Source organism: Opisthorchis viverrini (genome assembly GCF_000715545.1).
Source record: "Opisthorchis viverrini unplaced genomic scaffold opera_v5_133, whole genome shotgun sequence".
Lineage (NCBI taxonomy): Eukaryota > Metazoa > Platyhelminthes > Trematoda > Opisthorchiida > Opisthorchiidae > Opisthorchis > Opisthorchis viverrini.
In genome coordinates, this window is record NW_008751791.1 from 1,331,346 (window position 1) to 1,353,174 (window position 21,829).

Consider the following 21,829-nt stretch of genomic DNA (forward strand, 5'->3'; position numbering starts at 1 on the left):
TTGTTGTTCGTCTGCGTCCTTGAATTATTTCTTGTAGAATAATTTAACAAGACTGCTTCCTCAGTCTTTGCTACTTGCTTCTTACTTCATACTGCTCACATATTTGCCGAATAGTTTGAAATTTCTGATCCGGACAGAGTAGCAGCTTCTGCTGTAATTCGGGCAGGTGAATGCCAGCAATTAATCTATGACGCGACGCTTAATTGTGAGCATTAATTTTCGTACGCATGTCGGTATAACCAGACGGACTACAAATCCAGTATTCAGGGAAGTAATACAAACAGCACCTGTGTATTCTATTTGGCGAACGTGTACAGCATATGGAATATTAAAACAAGAGAATACTGAACGGAGCAACGAATAGAGTATCAGTCATGTTCATCACTGTGTCCTTCGCAGTCTCAGCAATCGGCTTTTTCTTGCATGGTGAGGATGGACCAGCGGATATTATGATGACGGAATCCAAATTAAATTTGAGTATCTGGCTCTCTTTGGACTAGCAATCCCCAGCGCATCACAGCCATCGCGGATCTATGGAGGATTTGGCGTACCTTCCCCCGTATTTCTCGCACGAACTTTCAGACATTATGAAGCCCATATCGGACTGCTTCCTGAATATGCTAACCAAATTATCTACCCAGAAAGCGAGAAGGACATAACCCATATTTAGTGCGTCCAACAAAATTTGTTGCCCACTTTGAATGTGTTGCCTATGAATTACATCTCGCGGTGCTTGACTCTTTCCATCTGAACTGTCTTTGACTCCAACGAGAAATAGTACTTATCTATGTCCTGTTTGAAAAAGGATTGGCCAACAGGTTTTACACCGTTGACACAACTAACACAAAGTGAGGACATGGTAATAAGATCTTCTTGCTCAGGGTGCACTCCTCTATTAGTTCATATACTTATTTGGGTAGTTGTTGCGTGGAATAATCCTCCGCCAACGTTGTCCGGGCTCCAGCTAGTGCGAAATATTATTTAAACCTGTGTTATGCGCGTAATCGTGCTGAGAAGCTTACTTACCGCGCTGAATACATAAAGAACAGTGCTACGCCCTATTATAGCTTGTGCACTTCAGGTGAACGGCAGCCGTCAAACGACAAGAACAAAACCGATCCAGGAAACCTGGATGAAGGCCTCAATCCTACGTCCCAATCCTCAAATCTGTGAATCACAGACTAAGCAAAAATTGCCCGTATCCGATAGTGTATCTGAACATGTGCCGCGAGCGGAATCCATACTTTTTTCATAGCGCACTCAACAACATCCACATATATCATTGTGATGAGTTTCTGCCTGAAATGACGTTTCACTCCAACGTTTGGACGTCGTTTATCAACCGCTTACACACTGAAAATCTCCAATCAAATCTCAGGGCCCAATCGGTAGCTTTGGGATCTTTCGCCTCCGCAACTTGTTTCAATTTACGGCTGTTCGCTGCCTGCATGTTCAGACTGACTGAGCTCTTTTTATTGTCATGGCCCCCCGACCCCATAAAATATCTGGTGACTGAGGCACTTTATCACCGCACAAGAACATACGAACACTTGGGTGCTTGTCACTCTACAGATCTAGTAGCATGCACGGCGAATGAGAACCGCGTGTTGTAGAGGGGTACCCCTACAGGGAGGATCACATTTTTACTCCGCATGTTCTTGAGTTCGTACACTCACAAGCCGTCCAGGTTCACGGGTGTATCGCACATCGTTGGCGGTTCTGAGTGTGACCTTTAATTCAGAAAACCCATAAAATCGCATGGGCCAAAACATACCGTCCCAAAATGGCGCTCCGTCAAGGTGCCACAAGGTAGCCCAGAGTGGTAGCCAAAAGTAAAATTCAATACCCTGCTTGGCGATGTCATAGAGTCCGGCTCCATTTGGTATCCGCCCTTGGTTGTGGTGCGAAAAGATTTTTCTGTAACCTCTGATTTTAGCGCTGTTAATCCTGTTGGCAAGGCTTCGAGTGGGTTTTTGTTTGTTAGTTTCTCCATTTAACATCTTGCTCTCGTCTAGTGCCCCATGCGAGACGTTTGCACTTTGCAAATGGTGCTGTACATATTTGAACTAGTCTGACACCCTAGGAGATCGTATCAGCCCCTTTCGCTTTTTGTGCTTTCACTTGTCGAGAGTTTTGCTTTTCTTAGCTTATATTTATACCCTATTTCTTCACGTGACAAGATTGGGAACAAGGAATCACGTTTCTTTGTGTTCGCGTTGTGATTCACTTTTCCTGTGCGTGGTATCCACTTATATTTTACAGCATGAAACCCGCGGCAGATGGCGTGGTTAATTTGGTACACCACTTGTTCTTTTGCTCCTATCAATATGGCCTTTAATTTTTCAGAACAGTTTTCGTGAGAAAGCATTCGCTTTATGGGCCGCGAGATCAACTGTGTTAATAAACTAAGGTATGACTATGCGTCTCACCGTCTATCTTTACTCTTGTCACTTTTGAGGCATCCACAATTCCGTCTTTTCAATGTTTTGGATATCCCTTTTTCTGTTCTTCTTTTTACAGTTTCCTAGTGCTGTATTATATCTTCAATCCTTTCAAAGAGGTTACAATGCAGATCCACTTGTGATTCATTGAATGACCTCTATTATGGTTTCATAAATTAATCCATATAAATCTCCTCCTGTTGTCAGCCGGTTTCAGGACCAACATTCACCTCTCAGTTCACCATTATGTCCGGGAATGGTAGTCATTTCCATCTTGTTTCTAGCTTACTCGGTGACCTGATACCTTTAAACAGAATACTGGCCTATTTATGTCCGCATTGTGCTGAATTCCATTACATGCTGACAGTGATGCCGTCCACGAGCGGATCCATTGAGTTGTGTCAATGATTCGTAGTGACACCCGGTTGACATTTCCAATTTAGGCGGGAAATCCTCTTGGTGTAAATTACATTGGAGCCCCATGCCTCTGTTGATATACTTGACCGTCGTAGAAAAATAACGCAGCCTCACAAACGTCCAGCACCTTGTAATCTATGGCTCACTTTTGTGCGCTGACTATTCAGGGGTCGTGGTTGAGACGGCCTATTTTTGGAACTCAAATGTCACTGTTCAGAGGCTTTCAAGCATTGTTGATATGTTTCACTCCTTTGTACATTTATTCAGGTAATTGTTAATGTGGCGTTTTCGACTGTTAAATGGTTGAGCAAATAAGCGTCCCCTTCTGCACCTATGGAAATCCGCGAACTAATGTACTTTATTGTTGTGGAATTTCCTTCTGTACCGTCCCAAGCTGTTTGCTTGCGTAATGTTTACAGTCCATCGAGGTTGGTTTGATTTGGTTGCTAGGTTTTAAGTGAGCTCGTGACTGATTGGCCGGTGGGTATTGCGGCTAAACGATATCTAGTTGAGCTCTGACGTGCTGTGGATTGACTTTATTCGTTCATTGTCCACAAAACGAGGCGAACTTAGAGGTTTTAAGAGAAATGAATTCACCCAGTCGGGCTTAATGATTTCAGTGCGGTGATCGACCAACAATCCGGAACCTCGTGAAAAATAGTGGGAAAATAGAAAACCTGACAAACACAACTGGGAGACGCATTTTGAGATCGGAAAACGTAACATGCTGAATGCAACAGCTTTGCGTCTGAAACACACATGGGGGATAACAATTTGCTCTACCGACAGAATTGAGAAGCTTTAGTGAACGGTGGCTTTCCTAGAACAAAATCAATTATGGCAAAAGTAGAAAAGGTCTTAGGGCCCAAAAATTATTTTCGTTTGTTAAATAAAAAAACCGAGGATAAACTAGCCCTTTTTATGACATCATTCCAGCCTAAAAACTTTCGTTTTACCATGACATGGCGAATCTTATCTATATTGCTAAGCTTCCCTATCACAAAGTGCAAGCATGTGTGCCTAAATTACCCAAAACCCAGCGCAAACAATAGAACCTGCGGGGTGGAGTTTTTTGTTGGCGAGTTTCCAAAGGCGCAAGAACCAAATATTGTGTCTTCTATGGTCATTTTGATTATGCCGTGTTGTTTAATCATTTTTAACCCAATGTATTGGGTCCGTTTTTGACATTCTGTCACCAGTTATATTTTTACCCAATGTCATTAAATCTGGGAGGACATCCCTGCGCTAATTGTTTGGTGGGTGGCTTACATGCGCAAATACGTTGCCAACAACAGTCGTAGGCCATTTAATTAGTTCTTTAAAAATGCTATTTACGGGTCAGTAATGCAGTGCTATTCTTTCTTCTCTCGCATTTCTGCAAAAACTGCCGGAATGCTTGGTAACGCTTACAGGACACCACATAATCCATCACCTCACTTCTTATCCCGGGCCAGTAGACCCTCTGCCGAAGTAAGTCGTACGTCTTTGTGCACCCTGTATGTGCCATCCCATGGCATTGGACGATAAAATTCCGTCTCAAGACGCAAGGTATCACGGGAAGCACAACATCCGAATCAGTGGCATCCCAGGAAATTATGCCAGCTTCATTCAGCCTCAGTTGATCAAAGCGACTCTGGAACGTTTCTAATTCATTGTCTCCCTTTCCTTTCTAAATGATTTTTCCATCCAAAAAGGCAAACGCAGCCTTCCGTAACACAGGATCCTGCCGTTGGAGTTGCACCTACCTTCCGGAATCCAGTTCGACGACGAGGCCATTGGCTCCAACCATGATCCTGGGGACCCCATCTTCAGCCTCTGATCTTGACAGCCGGAATTTAGATAATTCCACTCCTGTTTTGGATAACATTCCATCACAAATTTTCTCGTCGGCATTCCCACCTACTCGGTCACACCAGACAGTAAAATTGCGTGCCCGGTGCCGACGTTCTGGATCAAACGAAGCTAAAAAGCAAACTTCTCAAAATGTCTTGATTGACTCCAAAAGAAGTACAGGAGCATATAGCGGCAGCACTTTTGTTCCAGCCGTAATTGCTGACCATATTTGTGGGGTGAGTCCGCCCACACATGCTTGTCGCGGTTATACGCTGTCAGTTAGGAGGTTGCCTATCTGATCTGGAGGGTTTGCAACGAAAACCACTTCTGCTAGGCTTTACAGTACTGAAGAACCTTTGGAGAATTCCTGCAGTTTCTTTCAGGCCGTCACAATGGCTGATAATGGACCTTGGTTCGCAGGTTTCTTTCCAGTATGAATATAAAAACGCACCCCAAAGACTTGTCTTCTATAAGCCTGCATCAATTTCCAGCATAAAAAGGCTTTTTTTACGCTGATTGGCTTTAACGGCGTGCTTTTCAAAATATTTTTTTAATTAGGACTTACTGTCTACATAGCTCTTACCTGACCATTCACCAAGCACATGAACCGCAGTAGGCTGTAACCATGTATGGAGCAGCAAGACTTCTCGCGCATACATTTAATTTTCAGTACATTAGGTTCTTGTGTCGCTTCGGTTGTACTCACAAGCAGGCAAAATATATGTCAAAAGTTTTGACCGAGCGAAGTTTCCTTAATCATGTGGATATTTTCGTCTCATTTGAAAGAACAAAAGTGAGCACGGGAAGCTTCATTATGGAACGGCCTCATGATAAGCAATTACCATAGTTTGAGCCGCCTAAAATCTGTCTACTGTCAAAGTTAGGATGCTAAATAACCGCTTCAATAAAACACATTTAAAGGACATTTTTGAGAGTGGTTACGGAGGAGCAGGTTACTACACACAGAAGCCCGGAGAAGCTCTGGTCACAAAGGCCCAAAATACTAATCAGCAATGCTGTGTCACAGTGCAAATCGGGCAACTTATTCGTTTTAACCCCATCTTATTAAGTGGGCTCCGTAACACGCAACGCAATAGCTTCACTGACATAAGTGTGCTACATACCCACATGCATGTTAAATTTTTGCAATTAAAACAAAATTGAGCTTTATTCATTTTCCAAATAGGTCTGACCATCATGCTGAATTAGAGCGTGACAGCATTAGTCCTGTTTTCTGATGGGCTCTGACGATCATAAATCTGCTTTAGAGAATCTGTCGTCTGAGTGGCCTTGTAAAACATTTGCATCAAGGAGCTCAGGTAATTCACCCTGAAACTTAGGTATACGAAGGATTTCGCGGATAAATCGGATATAGAAAACTGGCTGGTACAAACCTTCTTGCTTTGCAGTAACGCTTGGGAAGTTTGCCGTCTTGAAACACACTAACTGATGCTCGCCTACAAATTTTTCATGGTCTTTATTTCACTATTTCCAAGCGCATCCCATAATTTTCTGCACGCATTTCTGAAGTGAATTCCTTTAATATATATATGACTTTATCTCCACTCCATCGGGACAAGTTTCGAGGACAGTTGCCCGTTGAATAAAAGTTGAATGCTTTGCAATCGTCCGTGAATTCCAGGGAAACCTAGTGAGATACCGATTTACTTTTCCATGTATTGAATTCATTGCTCTTTAGGGTAAAAATAACTTGAGAAATTGACCTGAAATACCACTACCGAGAGGAAAGGCTCTTCCGTGAAGTATTGACAAATACAACGACATGAACCTTTTTGTCATAAGCTGTGACTCCATGGTGTTCACCTTAGTGAAACTTTATGGATTTCATGGATCGCAGGGAACCATCAAACTTCAGGATTTAAGAAGCCTAAACGGCATTGAGCCAAACTCTAATGCGGGAACCTTAGCTGAATGAAGAAGTTTCCATCAAAGAGAGCTTCAGCACTTCTTTGGTGAAATTAGTCTCCAATTTTAAGTAAAAGTAAACGGTCGTCAAAATTACGGTGTATTATAGGTCAAGACATTACGCGTTGTCAGGTTTTCTTGTTGTTTTTTGTTGTTGCGTTGGATGTTGTTCTTGCACTTGTCTTTTTTGTCTTTTTTGGATATTTTATTGCCAATTTCGAAGGCAGGTTCCGTAACATTTCATAAGTGTCAATACATTTTCTGGTAATTAACGACATAATTTTAGTACTCAAAGATTGAGTGTTAAGTGACTCAAACTCGTCACGGAATTCTTTGTCTCCCAAATCGTTTATCATCGTATCAAACCCTCTTCTTCATTTCAGATTTGATGGGTTTTTCATGATTTGCTCTACAGCTCACCAGAGGACGTTGTTAGAATATCCGTCAGAAACCGAGTGGCGGGAGGCAAACTGTTCAATCCACAGGTCATGCGGCGAATCGGCGGGTGGTTTAGCCCGGCTTATTCTGGTGACGCTTTGTATGGACACAAATGTGGGATACTGTGGTTTATATGGCCACCAACCGGGCCGACAAGCAGGCATATAAAGTGAGAAAGTAATATGGTTCAATTGGTTCGCAAATGGAATACACTCATTTGCATACTAATTTGGTTTCGTCGGGAGGCTCACCTGGAACCTCGCTGGATCCCTCGTTCATGATGTTCCAACACTGAGTATTGGGACGTGTGAGAGCAGGATTATAGCCAAAGATTTGCAGCGAGTTTCGTCTCAATTTCAGCTAACAAGCCTATTGGCGGAATGGAAGCATAATCATTTTGTCTCTGGTGGCAATGGTGTACTTCAGAGATATTTGATCACTGCTGCCTCATTACCATTTCTATGCCTCAAGATGCTTTACCGTTGCTCGCTTGGCTTTGCTGTCCCATAAACACAGTTTTTTATGCTAACACTTCTGCTCCCCGTTGATATTGGTAGGTTTCGGCTGCCCTTCCGCGTATTTACTAAAATGGACGCGTGCATCATTCTCTGGCCCAAGCAAACCGTTAGACCCTTAAATTCAGAGTTGTGCTTCGCTGCACGCCTTCCGAACATCAACGGCACATATATATTTTTTCATAGCAATGTCAGAGCACTTTGATAGTGATACCACAATTAGCCCACAAATGAGTTTTATCCGGCGCCTAGCGAACATTGCGAATCGGGTGGTTTTGTGCAAGTATCAAGCAGTGAAAATAAGTGGAGACCCTGAATAATAAATTCCATAGCGTGAATTTGGCACACCTAGAGTTAAAAATATGTTTATGATCGGCCGCTTATATTTTCAAAGGTTCAGACAATTTCTTCCGTACAGCGTTATTCTGGATAGCTGACTTGGATTCTTGATTGTGTTTTGAGATGCATGTGTCTTGTGCTTTGTCACCCAAATGCACGCGCGAAACAGCCTTCTGAGCGAAGCTAACGAGTATCCCCATATCCTGATTTATAAAATTGGGCTGCACTGCTATACTGGATGCGTACAAGACGCATTTAGGAAAAAAAATAATACGATTCTTTGCATTCGTTCTAAGTGTTTGGAGTATCTGACTCAGTCTTTTTTAAGCATGTCACTTGCTGTTCAAATGTAGTCCCGATGAAAATGAGTAACACTGTGTTGAAGCGTAAAAGCATTATAAATTTGTTCGCACAAAACCTTACTTGTAAAACGTGACCACCTCTTTCTTGTTCTTTGAGCATAAGAGTGTACTGGAATTCTGAAATTCAAATACAACCTCCTAAGCCGTTGATGTGCGGTCAGGTGTGTCTGCGAAGATAAATAGGATAGCTCCGTCGAAGAACGCCAACCAAGAGGAACGAAGGACACCAAAATGAAGTAAACTAGAGCATTTTTAACCACTTCAGCAGAAGCGCTACCAAGTTTTTACTTTTAACACAATCTCTCGGACCTGGTATTTATCCTCACTAGAAATTTTTTCCTACCGTTGATAACGAAATTTCGGTGCACTGTTTTGCATGCTCATGTTTTCCAGCACCGCCGATGAGCTGGCTGATCCGGTTTTGTGCCTTTATATGTTCATCATTTTGACAACCTGTTGCTTTGCGGCACCCACTACCGGGTTTTGCCACTTCATCCGTTATTTTCAGCGTTAGTTTGTGTTGTGGGGTCTTGGCGTGCACTTGGTTACCAGAGTATCCGCCATATCGCCAGGAGGCGATCCTGATTCGTTCATCAGAAGGTAGCGGCCTGGTTGATCGAGATGTTATATTCTTAAAAAAATTACATTCTGTTGCACCACTAGATAATTTATTCGCATAGTTTATTTCGTAAAGTTGTATTGTCTATTAGGCAAGTAGTTGCCACCGGCAGCGCTGGGTTCACTTGTCCGTTCGTTTGTGTAAATTTGGATGATGAACAAACAGCGATGTTTTATTTCAGCGACAACAAGTTCATTCGAGCTATTTATTCACTCACAACACTATCCGAATTATGAGTTTAATTACGGCTAGTGGGCTAGAGAGCGCCCTTGACAACTGGAGATTTCTATGGTCGTAGAATTGTTATTGTGCTAGAATATTATATGCTGGACAAGCCTGTTTTCGTTGATATGATATTGAGCTTCTGCGTATCAGCCAGAAATTCCCCCATGCGTGTGGAAATACCGGTCAGTAAATACTGTCCCAGTCCAACGGGGAATGGCTTGGCATATTGCCCCAAAATGGCAGAAGCAATCCAGGTTACCTTCCATTTCCTTGTTCATGTCAAAAGCTCCGGCTGGTCGAAAAACACACTTGTTAACCGCTCACTTCTACGGCTCCCAGAAAGTCAGGAGCTTTCATAACAATTTCGCCTCCTTTGCAATGGACTGATAAATCCTTACAATCTATAGGCGCTCAAAACTCATTGCTCTTTGGATAAGTCCGGGATACAGATATGCACACCTACAGTGCACCATGGAAGTTGTCTGTAGCAGTGCAAAAAGGGTACATTCAAGAAATGGTTAATAAAATGATCCAAACATAAACTTATGATTCGGCAGCCTTAGCTGGGAAATCAACTTCCTATCCATCTCAAACACGATGAGAACAATGGGACGTAAAACCCTAGCAACCTTAAGCAGCAACGACAATTGGCAGCTGTTACTTGCAAAGGCTGGACCATCCACACGATCAGGGGTTCTCTTCAAGTCGTGGGAACTCAAAATTATTATAGTTAGAGAAAAGAGGTTCCGAGATATCCAGGTATCTGCAGAATTGTAGCATTATACAGGGCGATTAACAGTGGGGCCTGAATTTGCCCTGCGCGTAATAACTGAAAAATCTGTTTGAGAGGCAGCAAACACACTTGTTTGTTCGGCTCATAGGATGGAGTTTCCATGGATTCACGGAACGCTACACAGGACAGAGGGTCTTGCCGATAATTCCCGGATCGCGTTTGTCCTTTTCACTCAGCGGCTTTTGTTCAATTGAAAGCTAGAAAGGAAATAATGGTGAAGAATTTCTCTTTGGGTTATTAGCGCATGTTGAAATATTGCCAGCGCAATGATGCAAGTGAAAAATCGTCTAAAAATGCTATGAACTGAGTTTCAGAAACAGCGTAAACCACCGCTGGAGGAAGTTTATTTGACGTACCTGCTACTATAAATTGAAAAAGTTGTTGCTTAATGAAGTTATGCACCCTGGTATAGAAAATGTTCTCATACGTCACTGCCATAGGTTAGTTGGGTCAACGGTAAAAAACTGCTGGCAAAACTGAGATTGAACAGGGCATTAGCAAGTATGAGGTCTCCTTGGAGCGACGATACCCCGGTGAAAAAAGTGAAGCACCGTGAGAAGCTATTCACAATAAACGTAATAGCTCTTTAGACACGCTCCATAAGCGAGAAAACACTTGCTTAATCATCCGCAGGGCGGCCAGAGCCCTCTGAACGGGTTTAATATGGTTCAGCAAAGAGGACAGTTTTAAGAGTGCCAAGTTCCTATATACCTCTTACTTTCTGTTTCCATAATTTCTGGTCTATTCTTACAGAGCGTGATGAGAGGTATGCTGAGTCTCCTTCGAATGACGAATGGACGATTTTTTCATTGTCTAATGGAAGATTCCAGTCCAAAGATCACTGCTCTGCCCTGCTATGCCCATTTCGTTTGCTATGGTATTTGAACAACGTTATTTGAACAACGGAGAAGGGAATCTGTTTAAAAGGAGTTGATCTACAGATCAAGTTGCAGCTAGGGCTTCCATGAATTTGGTTTCGGTGATTGGTAAATTCCACCTCGCCTTCACACAATATCGCTTAGGAACAATGAAGACCTGCCAAAAAGAATCCGACATTTGACGTTGTCGAATAACCTATGAGACACACAAGGGCGTGTCCCTTCATCGTAATGCGTCACAGCATGGTCACAATACGTAAAATCTCGCTGTTAGGAAAATATGCACACTCAGAGCCAACTTTGAAGCTGGCCATGCCATCCAGTGACATGTTCTGTAACTGAAATTTCCCTGCACTGATGGTCACGCTTATCCATAAGGCTTCTCACGCCATCCCGCAGCCACGCGCGGCTCACTTTTAGGATACAGTAGCCATGACTTGTGCGTTGAACCTGCATCAGGATTGCCAAGTGTGATCTAACCTTGACGACTGGCAACGATGTATCGAACCTCGAGGATACCCCGGCGGATGGTGGTATCCGGGCGTTCCTGAAGGGGTCTAGAGGGATGAGTCACCGAATAACCGTGTCAGCACAAAAGGGTTTTGAGGTAACCATAATTGTGTTCAACTGAGTACAGCTTTCTGAGGTGATTATGAATCATAACAATAATGTTTATTCTCAATCAGTGGATGGCATATTGTCAGGCCCGATCATGTTATTGGAGCGAAAGGTAATGCCCGATTTGTTCATCCCCTCCGAAGAAAATTGGGGGAGAGCCATTTCCATGAAGCCAATCGAAAGTCAGAGCACTGGTAACCATGAACACATCAGTTTACCAGTGTTATGTGCCAACCGAAGATTAAAACGCCAAACACAGCGATCATTGGTGCCAACGACTGCATTTTGTAGACCGCTTTTTTTCATTTGGACGGCCATACTGGATTTAAAAAACACATTTTTGCGGCACCTGTTTTTGTTTCGATAGTCCGGGACCGTAAATGTGGATGCATGCTGAACGCCGCGGGACAAGTCCAGATTACCTGTATCAAGATTTCTACTGCCTGTGTTTGTTCAATTCCCTATCTGAATTACCAGTGAATCAAAATGTCGAGGTTGTTCGATAGGGCAGCACCAGTGTTCGAAACCGATGTCATCAATGATGGAGACACAGATGGTGAACAATATCTCACTTTGAAGAAGAGAGGGCGAAGGCCGTCAGAGTTACCGCTATCCTGTTACTTTCCTTCCATTTGGGATTCAGGTGAGCGCTGATGTGTGGTGAAAACAAGCAGAAAGAATTGTGCGCCAATGGCGACCACATACTAGAGACACGGATCCAGTTGATCAGGTGATTACAGCTATAAGACCAGTAACCCGTCTCAACAGTAAACTTAGCGACCTCTCAAGTTTCACGTGTACATTATCCCATTATCTGATTCATACGCGGCAGAAACTCGGAGAAAAAACAGTGCAAGTCGAATTTCGTCGAACATTTGTGATGTCGGGATATTGCCTCACATTAGAGAATATGTCTGTGCCGCGTGCCTGCTGTTGCCAAACGTTGCGGTATAGTAGGCTTTATCCGTGTATCTTGCAAAATAGAATACTCCATACACGATATCGTGCGACAAGGTGTGTGCATAGATTCATCTTGTTGCCCAAGCAAGCACCATAAACTTCCGGCTAGTCAAATCATCGACGACGGGCTCAATGGTGTTGCAGCTATTGTTGTTATCTGAACTCTCGGACGACAGATCTGGCGGATTTGGAAAGTGGATAAAACCGCTTGGATAAAAAACAAAATGCTCCTACGGCTGCTGATCACTCGTCGATGCAGTTGAGTCATCCCGTTAGAATCTAATTGGCCAATTTCGCCAGCCCACCCCCTGATCTGTGGACTTAACAGAACCACGGGAACAGCAGTTTTAGGGTACGTCTTGTTTGGCACGTTTTCTGTTTTACCATCGATGGTCTGATGCCTATCCTCGTAAATGGGCCTGGCAAAATCAAAGGGTAAGCAACTGCTCGATTTTCGTTCTTCTCCATAAGTATGCTCTGAGGTCGATAGGTATCTTCAAAACTTCCTCGGCTTGACCAAAAGTGGAACGAAGGATAAAAAATATTCCGATTTTCGAAACGCATGTTGGATGGTTAGCTTTCTCTCCGTTGTGTGGGTTTCAGGTATCTCCATTTTGGTACCGTTAGTAAGCAAGCCGATCCTAACAGCGAAATATCAAACGGGATGGAAGTTTTGGTGCCATGGGGACCATCACGTAGGAACTAGCCGCCGAAAGTTATTTTTGCATACATTTCATAAAAGATGGAGGTAACAGGCGCCTAGGTACCCGGAGCGAATTCGACGTATCCTTTACCACACGCGGTTACATTAATTTTAGATCGATCTCATCGGGCGTCCAGCGCAGATAGCGTCTCATTGTTTAGGGTTAGGCTGCTTACAGCAACAGCTTCCATCAATTCCAAAGCTGCATGAAAGCGGAAAAAACAGGCCACTGGAACTCAAGGTGATGTCCGTTTGCCAACTCCATAATGACTATCTTTTGAACACTCCCGCATCACCATAAGACCCTTACTGACTGGGACGGGTCCGCAAGTTTCTTGCCGCTGCGAAACAATTTATTGGCAGCACGAAAAAATCCCTCAAGCCTCTTGATCGGAGTGGTCCGCTTCAGACTATCGAACAGCATGTAGATTGAACAGATGTGTCGCTAGCCTGCTGCGGGCGTGTCCGATTGGTCTGAATGTGAGCCAATCGGGCTCGAGCGTCTTAAGCATGGGTTTCTCGGCTGATGCCCGAGTCACGAGCATGCAGTTGTGACCATTTGTGTCCACCGCATGAGCACGACGGTGAAAATATTATATTACTTCGAAAGACGGCCGTCTCATACTACCGTGCCATAGCATAGTGGGTGGAAATGAAAGCCAAGAACCGACACAAGGTTTCCAATGATATCTTCTAGTCTACGGCCGATGCTATTGCCACAACCTCGTAATAGTGATATTCCTAGTTCTACACATTGTTCAGTGAGCTCAATTTCACTAATGAGCTTGAGTTTACTGGACCATGTGTTGACTCGCGGATGGTACTGCAACTTCTATATCGGTCCTTCCCCTTCGATTGACTTATTACTGGAGCGAAGCCAGTGGTAACTTGAATGCAAGACACAGTGTACTCGAGTGGCTCAGGAATTACTTGAATTAGTGACATTCCGTCACATCGCCTCTTGATTTTCTAAAAACCGATCGCTTAACGTTCTCCCGCGTCACTGTATATCAAGCGCAACAGTTTTCCGGACTTACCAGTGTTGACACTGTTTCCGTTATTCCCGCCCACTAGTGGGAGTGATCAACCCGGGCTGTGTGCGTTGCCTCACTACCTACTGACTTTGTAAGATGGTAGGTTGCGGGGGAGGGTGCTTGGCATTGTGTGGCAACTGCATTTTTGGCAATGTAAAGCACATTCAGCTGCATAACAGCCTTCCAACTGGACTCTTGAATACAAAAATTCTAGCTGTTTCATTGATTCGGCAATATTACTCGCTAGTTCGGGGATATAACTCAGTATTTAATACCATACAAAAGTAATTATTATCAGACACTTTCTGAAGCGCACATTCTAATCAGAACTGTTGGGAAGCCAATATTTCGCCGAGCTTATTTCAGTTTCTTTCCACTTCAGTATTTTCGCGACGTGCTGCAAAATGGGGTAGTACTTGGCAACGTTATTCCCATAAAGATGAAGTATGCTCTTGCGTTTGCTGCCTCTGAATTCGTGAACTTTCGGCTGATCGAATTTATATCACTATGCCAACTGCATCAAGTACCGTTGGAAACGACTATCCTGGATTGGACTGAAGAGTACTGGTCCCTGCCATACGTTGTAGTCAACTTCCGAGATGACGCGGAAGCCAATCTCATCGTCGGGCGTAGTGTTTTGATAAAATATGTCTATCATGTCTGGTGTGAGGCTTCATGTCTGAATGACTTACTGGGAATGGTAAGTTAATTATATTCGAAATACAAGTACTCCGCTAGATTCAGAATCTCCCAAGTCATCTGACTGATAAGTACTTGAACAGCGGGACGTCCTACAAGGTGGTTGTCAGCTCTGCTAACAGAAAGATCGGTCATGAAGAAAAACTAGCCATGATAGAAGATGTCCTGAATGCTCATCCAGTTGTTGATGCCACCGTGCAGCTGAAAAACCCTGAGGTGCGTCTTGACGGCTTGTATTTATCGCTGTCGATTTTATTGTACTTCGCTTTTAGCTGAACCAGCCAAATACACGTCATTCCCCCTTCATCTTACATGACACGTCCGAAGTATAGTGCAACATACCATGTCGGTAGCCTCCAACCAAATTATATGCCTCTAAGTGATATCGATCCACTAATGCGTGATGTTGTATATAATAGGACAACAAATTGGTTACTGAATTTTACTCGCATACTTTCGGTCTCCAGCGTCTGTTACCGCCTAGACTGCGCTCACCGCAATACGGCATCTAGTATGAAGGGCTACATAGGAACAATAACACGTCACGGTCAAGTACCAATACGTATTACTGATGTATTGCTGTCAGCGATGATGATAATGACCCAGAGACCGAGGGGGCGATTTATCCATTCATCCCACATAACTCTTAGTTCTCGTCCCTAACTGCGTGTCGTTTTTTGTACGTGCAATCTGTTCAGTACCATGCCTTATCGAATAGCAGTGCGGCCGAATGAGGGTAGTTTGCGATGAAACGCTGTGAAATTGTGACCCTGGGTCTTGGTGTGTCGGGCTGATGAGCCCAAGTAAGAATCTGGCGACTCGTTGTAATTCTGTTACTCACTTGTACTGTGCTGCTCTATCATTCACATTTGAATTTTGAAAGTATATCCTCAAGAAAGTCATGGTAGTACTGTTAACACTAACGGTATGTTATTCCAAAACAACTACATGATAATGAGGGACCGACTGACTAGGCACCAGAAAAAGGAATGGCTACCCTCGTTATCTGGTTACATTCAAAATAGGTGCTTATTTGGAACGGAATTATCGTTCACCTTTCAGCATTATTAATGAACGAAGAAAAGCGATGAATGGAGCTACTTTTGTCTCACACATTACCGGTATGCGCTTGTAATATAATTACCGTTCTTCTGGCTTTCTAGTCAGCGAGTCAATAAGACCCATTCATTTTTATCCTCCTCTCCCGTTCACTCTGATGAGGTAAAAGACTATCCCTTTCTCGTGCAGGTTTTTGAGAAGTACATTAACAGCGTTATCCACTGCGTCTTGTACTTGAACTTGAAACAGGTCAATGGTTAAGACATGAAATCGCTTACCAGAAGATCCGCAGCTGAAACCCAACCATGACTTGTCGTTCGTTCCTGTCTAGAGTTGGACAGTTCTTCAACACTCGTGCTTCCTTGGGGCTGCATGGCAGTTATGCACCACATGGGCGCTACAGCAGAATGATAGTCGGTCATGTCACTGAGTCCACGTATCACGAATCGGAGCTACCCAAGCGTATACAAAAACAACTATGAGGCATCAACCTTCATTACGCATTAGAATTCATTGACTGTTCGGAGTACAACAGCCAACTAGCTTTATGACTGGATTGTTATCCAACTGACGAACAAGTTCCAACCGGTTCATGACATTTACATCTATACCAGATTTCGTTTGCTACGTTTTTCAGCATCAGTTACAAATCTTGTTGGACTACGAGCCACGGAATTGGGTCAAGGGAACACCTAAATGTGGTGCGAAATTACGTCGTTTATTTTATGGTCGGCTCACTGGAAACAGTAAACGGAAGGAAATAATCAATGCGTACCGGCTGGCGAATCGTGTTTATCTCGGCAACACAAGTATGGACGTTCGACTCGCTGGAATCATGGCCAACATCGGTTTGTGTGAACCTGGCAGTCTCATCTGGGATCCATTTTTGGGAGCTGGTAGCATTGTTATTGCCGCCTCTATATGGGGTGCGTTTGGAGCGGGGTCAGATATTGATTACGCACTGCTACATGGAATGGGAATGTCTCCCAAGGCAGGTCAGGTATGATTGATTCATTTCGCTTCGTCATCTTGTTTATCTGTGCTTCACTTTTAGTCACTGCACTGATCATCAGAGTCATCCAAGGGTCATATTAGATTCTTGGTCGTATCCAACCATGGTTGAAACATGTTTTGTGGGCCGAGCGAAGGTACAACTAAGAATGTTTTGTGCATCTCGGCCTAAAGCTGTCACTTTGTCGTGGTTGTCGGACTTCAATGATCCTGTGGGCTACACTGCCTGGAATTCAGTCCATTAAGTTTCAAGCATCTTAGGAAGGCAAACGGGGAGCACCCTGAAGAAGAATAGCGTATCCAGGTACTACAAGAATTAGTATTGCGAAGCGACTTCAATACGCCTTGCGGTTAGCCCATCTATCAGTCTCTTAACCATTTTTCCGTGTCCAAATTCTCGCCAAGTGCAATAAACAAAAACAATTGCCTACTGAATCCAAAAGATCTAATCCAGATTGCGATCTTCAAAGTACGTACTGTTTGTCAACCTAAGGAACAAACACCTCTTGCGTTTCATTTTTGCCGACGTCTGTTATGTCTCCAAAACATATACACAAAATTTCAATCCGTTCATGCACTTGGAATTTGCTCAAGACCAACCCAGATTTCTCGCACTTTACTCTCCGAGTTTTTGGTGATCCTGATACAGTGACTCTTGGAATCTACGGAGTGAAAGCTATGCTTAGCCCAAGGGCTGAGCGCGCCTTACTGTACTCTACTCCAGAAAGTAGTCATCTTTGAACGGTGAGGATCAATGCACCTCGATGTGATAGACGCTGTTTGTTTGTTGTCAGCATACGCTCCGACAGCTGACTTAAATCCCTCACCTTGTCGTGATTGCCGGGATTCAGTATTGCAATAATGTTGCTGGCTACACTAACTGGAACTCAGTCCCTTGAGGTCCAGCCATGGTGGGTGGACTAACGAAGAATAGCGTGCGACGTACTGCGAGAAGTCCTATTGCCCGGCGACCTGGAAGTAAAGTCTTATTGTCCCTTGCAGTAGGAGTGTGAAGATAGTAAGGCGTTCTTTTCAGGCGTCCAGACACAGAGGCTGCTTTCTCACAAGAAAGGAAGGGGTCCATCAGTAACACCTATGTTGACACTAATACTTAACTGCCGTACCCCAACCTAAAGCTGCCACCTTGACTTGGTGGTTGGCCTTGAGTGCTGCAATGATCCCGCGAGCTACACTGGCTGGAACTTCATCCTACAAGGTGCCAGGAGGACCGAAGAGACCTCGTACTACGAGTAGTCGTGCTACGAGGAGGTCTGGAGGTAAAGTCGTAATGCTCTATGCGATAGGAGTATGAAGGTAGTAATCCGTTTCCCCCGGGTGACCGGCATGTCTATATTCATGGAAGCGGCGATGCTGCCTTTCCCCGAGGAGGAACGGGTTAGAAAAGTTCGACCCTGAAAACCGCATACTCCGATCACCCAACGGTTGGCCATGACCGCCGGTGCATTATTTAGTACTGTTGGAATACTTTTAAAACTAGAGTCCGGTGCTGCTCACAAGGCTTGACCGCATAAGGGGAGACAGTAGTACTCTACTCCCTGTGCTGTGCTAGGCCGACCCCCTGCAGCCGAGCAGGTCGGACTATTGAGTCGCCGGCTCCTGGTAGGCTCCTCAAAGAGGCCCTAACAACCGCTGCCCTGCGGGTCAGACCTTTCGAGTCAAAGGCTCAATGTGGAGTACTTCAACCAAACCCCTGCCTCGGCCTTGGGAACCGGGAAGTGTCATTTGGCCGCACAATCCTGTCCCTCCCCAACCCCTTCCCACCTCACAAACAAACGTCGCTGGGTCATTTGACTGCCCCGGGATGCCCTCCGGGCGTTCGCTCATTGCTTCCCTTGTTTCCGATTCTCCAAAAGTGCAGGCCTGCTGTATCTAATTGCCGTCTTCCGCTCCAGAGCGTTGGTGTCACACAAAGACTCTCCAGCAAGGAACACAACAGCTTTATTGCTGATATGCGAATGCAACAGCTATAAGGAGCCTTTCGCTATTTTCAGTGTTTTTTCGTTGATCCAGGCTGAATTGATTGATGGATGCTTGCCGGCTTCTACATTGAGATTTTGGTGGAGTTTGAGGGTATCTGTAGGTTTCCGGCATTCTGGGGTTTCTTTCAGGAATCTGACCTTTCTGACCAACCCATTTTAAATAACCTAACCGATTCTCCGCACGGTTTGGTGTACGCTTCATATCTCCAGCGCAAAGTGAGTGGAATCAATCCCAAGCCTCATGCTTGTCTATCTGATCAGTTGTATACGTTGCGGCGGACTGGCTGAAGACCCGGGTATAAATAAGAATTCTCGGGACGGGACCTGCCCGTAATGAATGCTAGGGTTTCTATTAGTTGGACGAACAACGCTATGCCCGTCCTATAGTATCGTTGGGAACACGTAGAAGTACTGAATTTAAGCTTACTGTGTTGACTTATTATTGGATGTCGGCGGACCTCTATGGTTCCGCATAACCTCAGATCTGCAAGATAATTGCCTCAATTTTGCGATGCTTTCTTTTCTACCATTTCACTAATAGGGTAACGGATGGATTGCTTTCTTTTCTACCATTTCACTAATAGGGTAAACGGATGGATGGCGAATGTCTGCGCACAAACTACTATCAATACGGTCTTCAGTCATGCTATTTGGATGTTGTTGTGGCCGATGCGGCAAGCCTACATCGTCTTCTTCGTGCACCCGGTGTGGAGAACCTGATGAATCCAATGCATCCTGTTGACGGCAATTCTAACATCGGGTTGCTTGATGCCATCCTAACAGATCCTCCATATGGATTTCGGGAAAGTAGCCGCCGGGTTGCTGTTCAGGCAGTTGAACGGGCACCTAGTATGGTGACTGCAGATCGGCTGTCAGAAATCACAGGTATCCCACTAACAGAGTGAGTTTTTACGACGATCAGAAGACCATGATTTACTCTTTAAAAAGATCTTTAAACAGTGCTTTCTGAAGAGTGTATCATTCCTAAGGTTATATCAGAAAGGTAGGCCAATGCATATTTTTGCAGGGGCAGATAAACAAAACACGAGTTAATACGACATTCAATCTTTCATTGATCGAGGCTCCAATCCTATGCGGTTTTCGTCATCAACAGTTCGGCTACTGTTTGACTCAGCAGCACTTTAGCTCACTTAACACTGATGAAAACCTGCTGTTCTCACAGGTGGATATGGAAGGTCGGTGGAGCGTTGTCGGTTTTCACCGTTGACGGCAGCGACACGCAGCCGCTAACTACACAAACATGGCGAAGATCAAACAACGCGTTTTATTGAACTGGTGCACGCGATGAACCTTAGACGGTTAAAAGCAGCCAAGTGTTTTCTGAGCCAATCAACCATGCGCCAATGTTGTCCCCTCGATTGGTGGCGGAGCCGTCGAAGGTCGACTGTCAAGTCATCAATGGATATCCCCAGGATACCAATATTTGTAGATATTACTCTCGCTTTGCTTGCAGAATATTTCCTGAGTTTGTGGTAAGGTGTCCTTCAGTTTATTTTTGAACGTATTCTTTCACGCGACTGTCGATCTGGTTAGCTTTTTCTTGGCTGCTCTTTCACCGTTGAATGTTTTAACAACCATTTTCCCCAGTAAATTACCCATTCTTCTCGTGCAGCTTGCTGAAAAACGATCAAACAGAAGAGGCTTTGTTGACAGTTCCACATGATCTTCCCCATATTCCGCATAAAGTGAGTATGTGAAATCAGTGCAACCTCATATCATTCTTAATGATAGTCGTTTGATATCACATTTCTTGCCAAATCTATCTAACAGGAAACCTACCCGCTCTCTGAGACCCATAGAGATCTAATGAATCTCAGCGTCCGTTTGTTGAAACCAGGAGGACGCTTGGTGTTTTGGATCCCGAGGAAGCGAGATAACTCGAGTGCACTTGCCTCTGTCCCTCATCACCCTCGCCTGCGACTTCTTGCTGTGTGCGAACAGGTGAGTTCCACGTTTCCAGCGAGCCATTTCGTTCCAGTGAATGGCTAAGCTTATCTATTTGAAGTAGAGTTGAAAAGCGGTTGTTGTGCCGAGCTGTTCTTAATATGGATGCATCTGTTTGCCCATTGACTTGTTCCTAAAGCCTTCCCATCCTATCGGTTATCAGTGAACTACATACTCGCATGTGCTTATCAGCCAGTTGATTGCATCACACTGTTGGCTTGTCTACTTGACTCGTTGCATCAACCAGAGTTATTGGAGGTCCGCTGTGCGACGTCACTCTTCTTGAACTGATGAGTTCAGAGTTATTGTTCTCCGTAGTCTGCTTTCTGGTTAACCAGAGAGTGCAGACAGACCGTTCGCGTTGTGATGTTTGATTTTCTTTCACGTAAATAACTTTCCAGTTCATTTTGTCAATCACACGGTCGTTCAATCACTGGTCAGTCGTTGTGCGATTTTCTGAACTGCCGATAATTGATCGATGTCGCATGTTTCCCGCTCGCTACTTTTCGATATTTATTTTTCTTTGCTTGTTCTAGCTACTGAATGCCCGGAATTCTCGCTTAATGATTGCCATGTCTAAGCTATATCCGAACGATCCCGATGAATCAGATGTGCGCTCCGCGGCAGTATTTTTCCCTGCTGATCCACTTTTGTCTTGAATGTTATGAATTGCAGGTATTTTTGTACATTGTTTCACGGAAACGTCTATTCATATACAGATTTTTTCAAAGTCGATGCCTGTGTTTATCTTCTATCTGGAACATAAAAGTTAGAGAGCTGAGGCTTCTTTTGAACCATTTTCTACACTTAATCGGCTGATCCAAGGCACATGCACGCGCGCATTCGGGAAGCGTTTACATAACAGGCGATAAAACCTTATCTCTAAACGAATACAAAGTGGTAATTGATCGGTGCGCGCATCAACCGTTTGATGATCCTACCTCCTGGATTGGTGACGAAACTCTTGCAAGTCAATTGCCGAGCTCGACGAACA

General features: G+C 44.2%; 1 protein-coding gene across 1 annotated transcript; it reads left to right on the forward strand.

Moving 5' to 3' along the window:
• Positions 1-4,531: 4,531 nt before the first annotated feature.
• Positions 4,532-21,570, forward strand: T265_06514 (hypothetical protein; the record flags this gene model as incomplete). Its single annotated transcript, XM_009171788.1, has 8 exons — positions 4,532-4,927; positions 14,484-14,801; positions 14,840-15,016; positions 16,497-16,859; positions 19,455-19,771; positions 20,504-20,576; positions 20,662-20,832; positions 21,372-21,570. The coding sequence occupies 8 exons, from the start codon at positions 4,532-4,534 to the stop codon at positions 21,492-21,494; spliced, it is 1,938 nt and encodes a 645-aa protein (XP_009170052.1).
• Between the last annotated feature and the right edge of the window lie 259 nt (positions 21,571-21,829).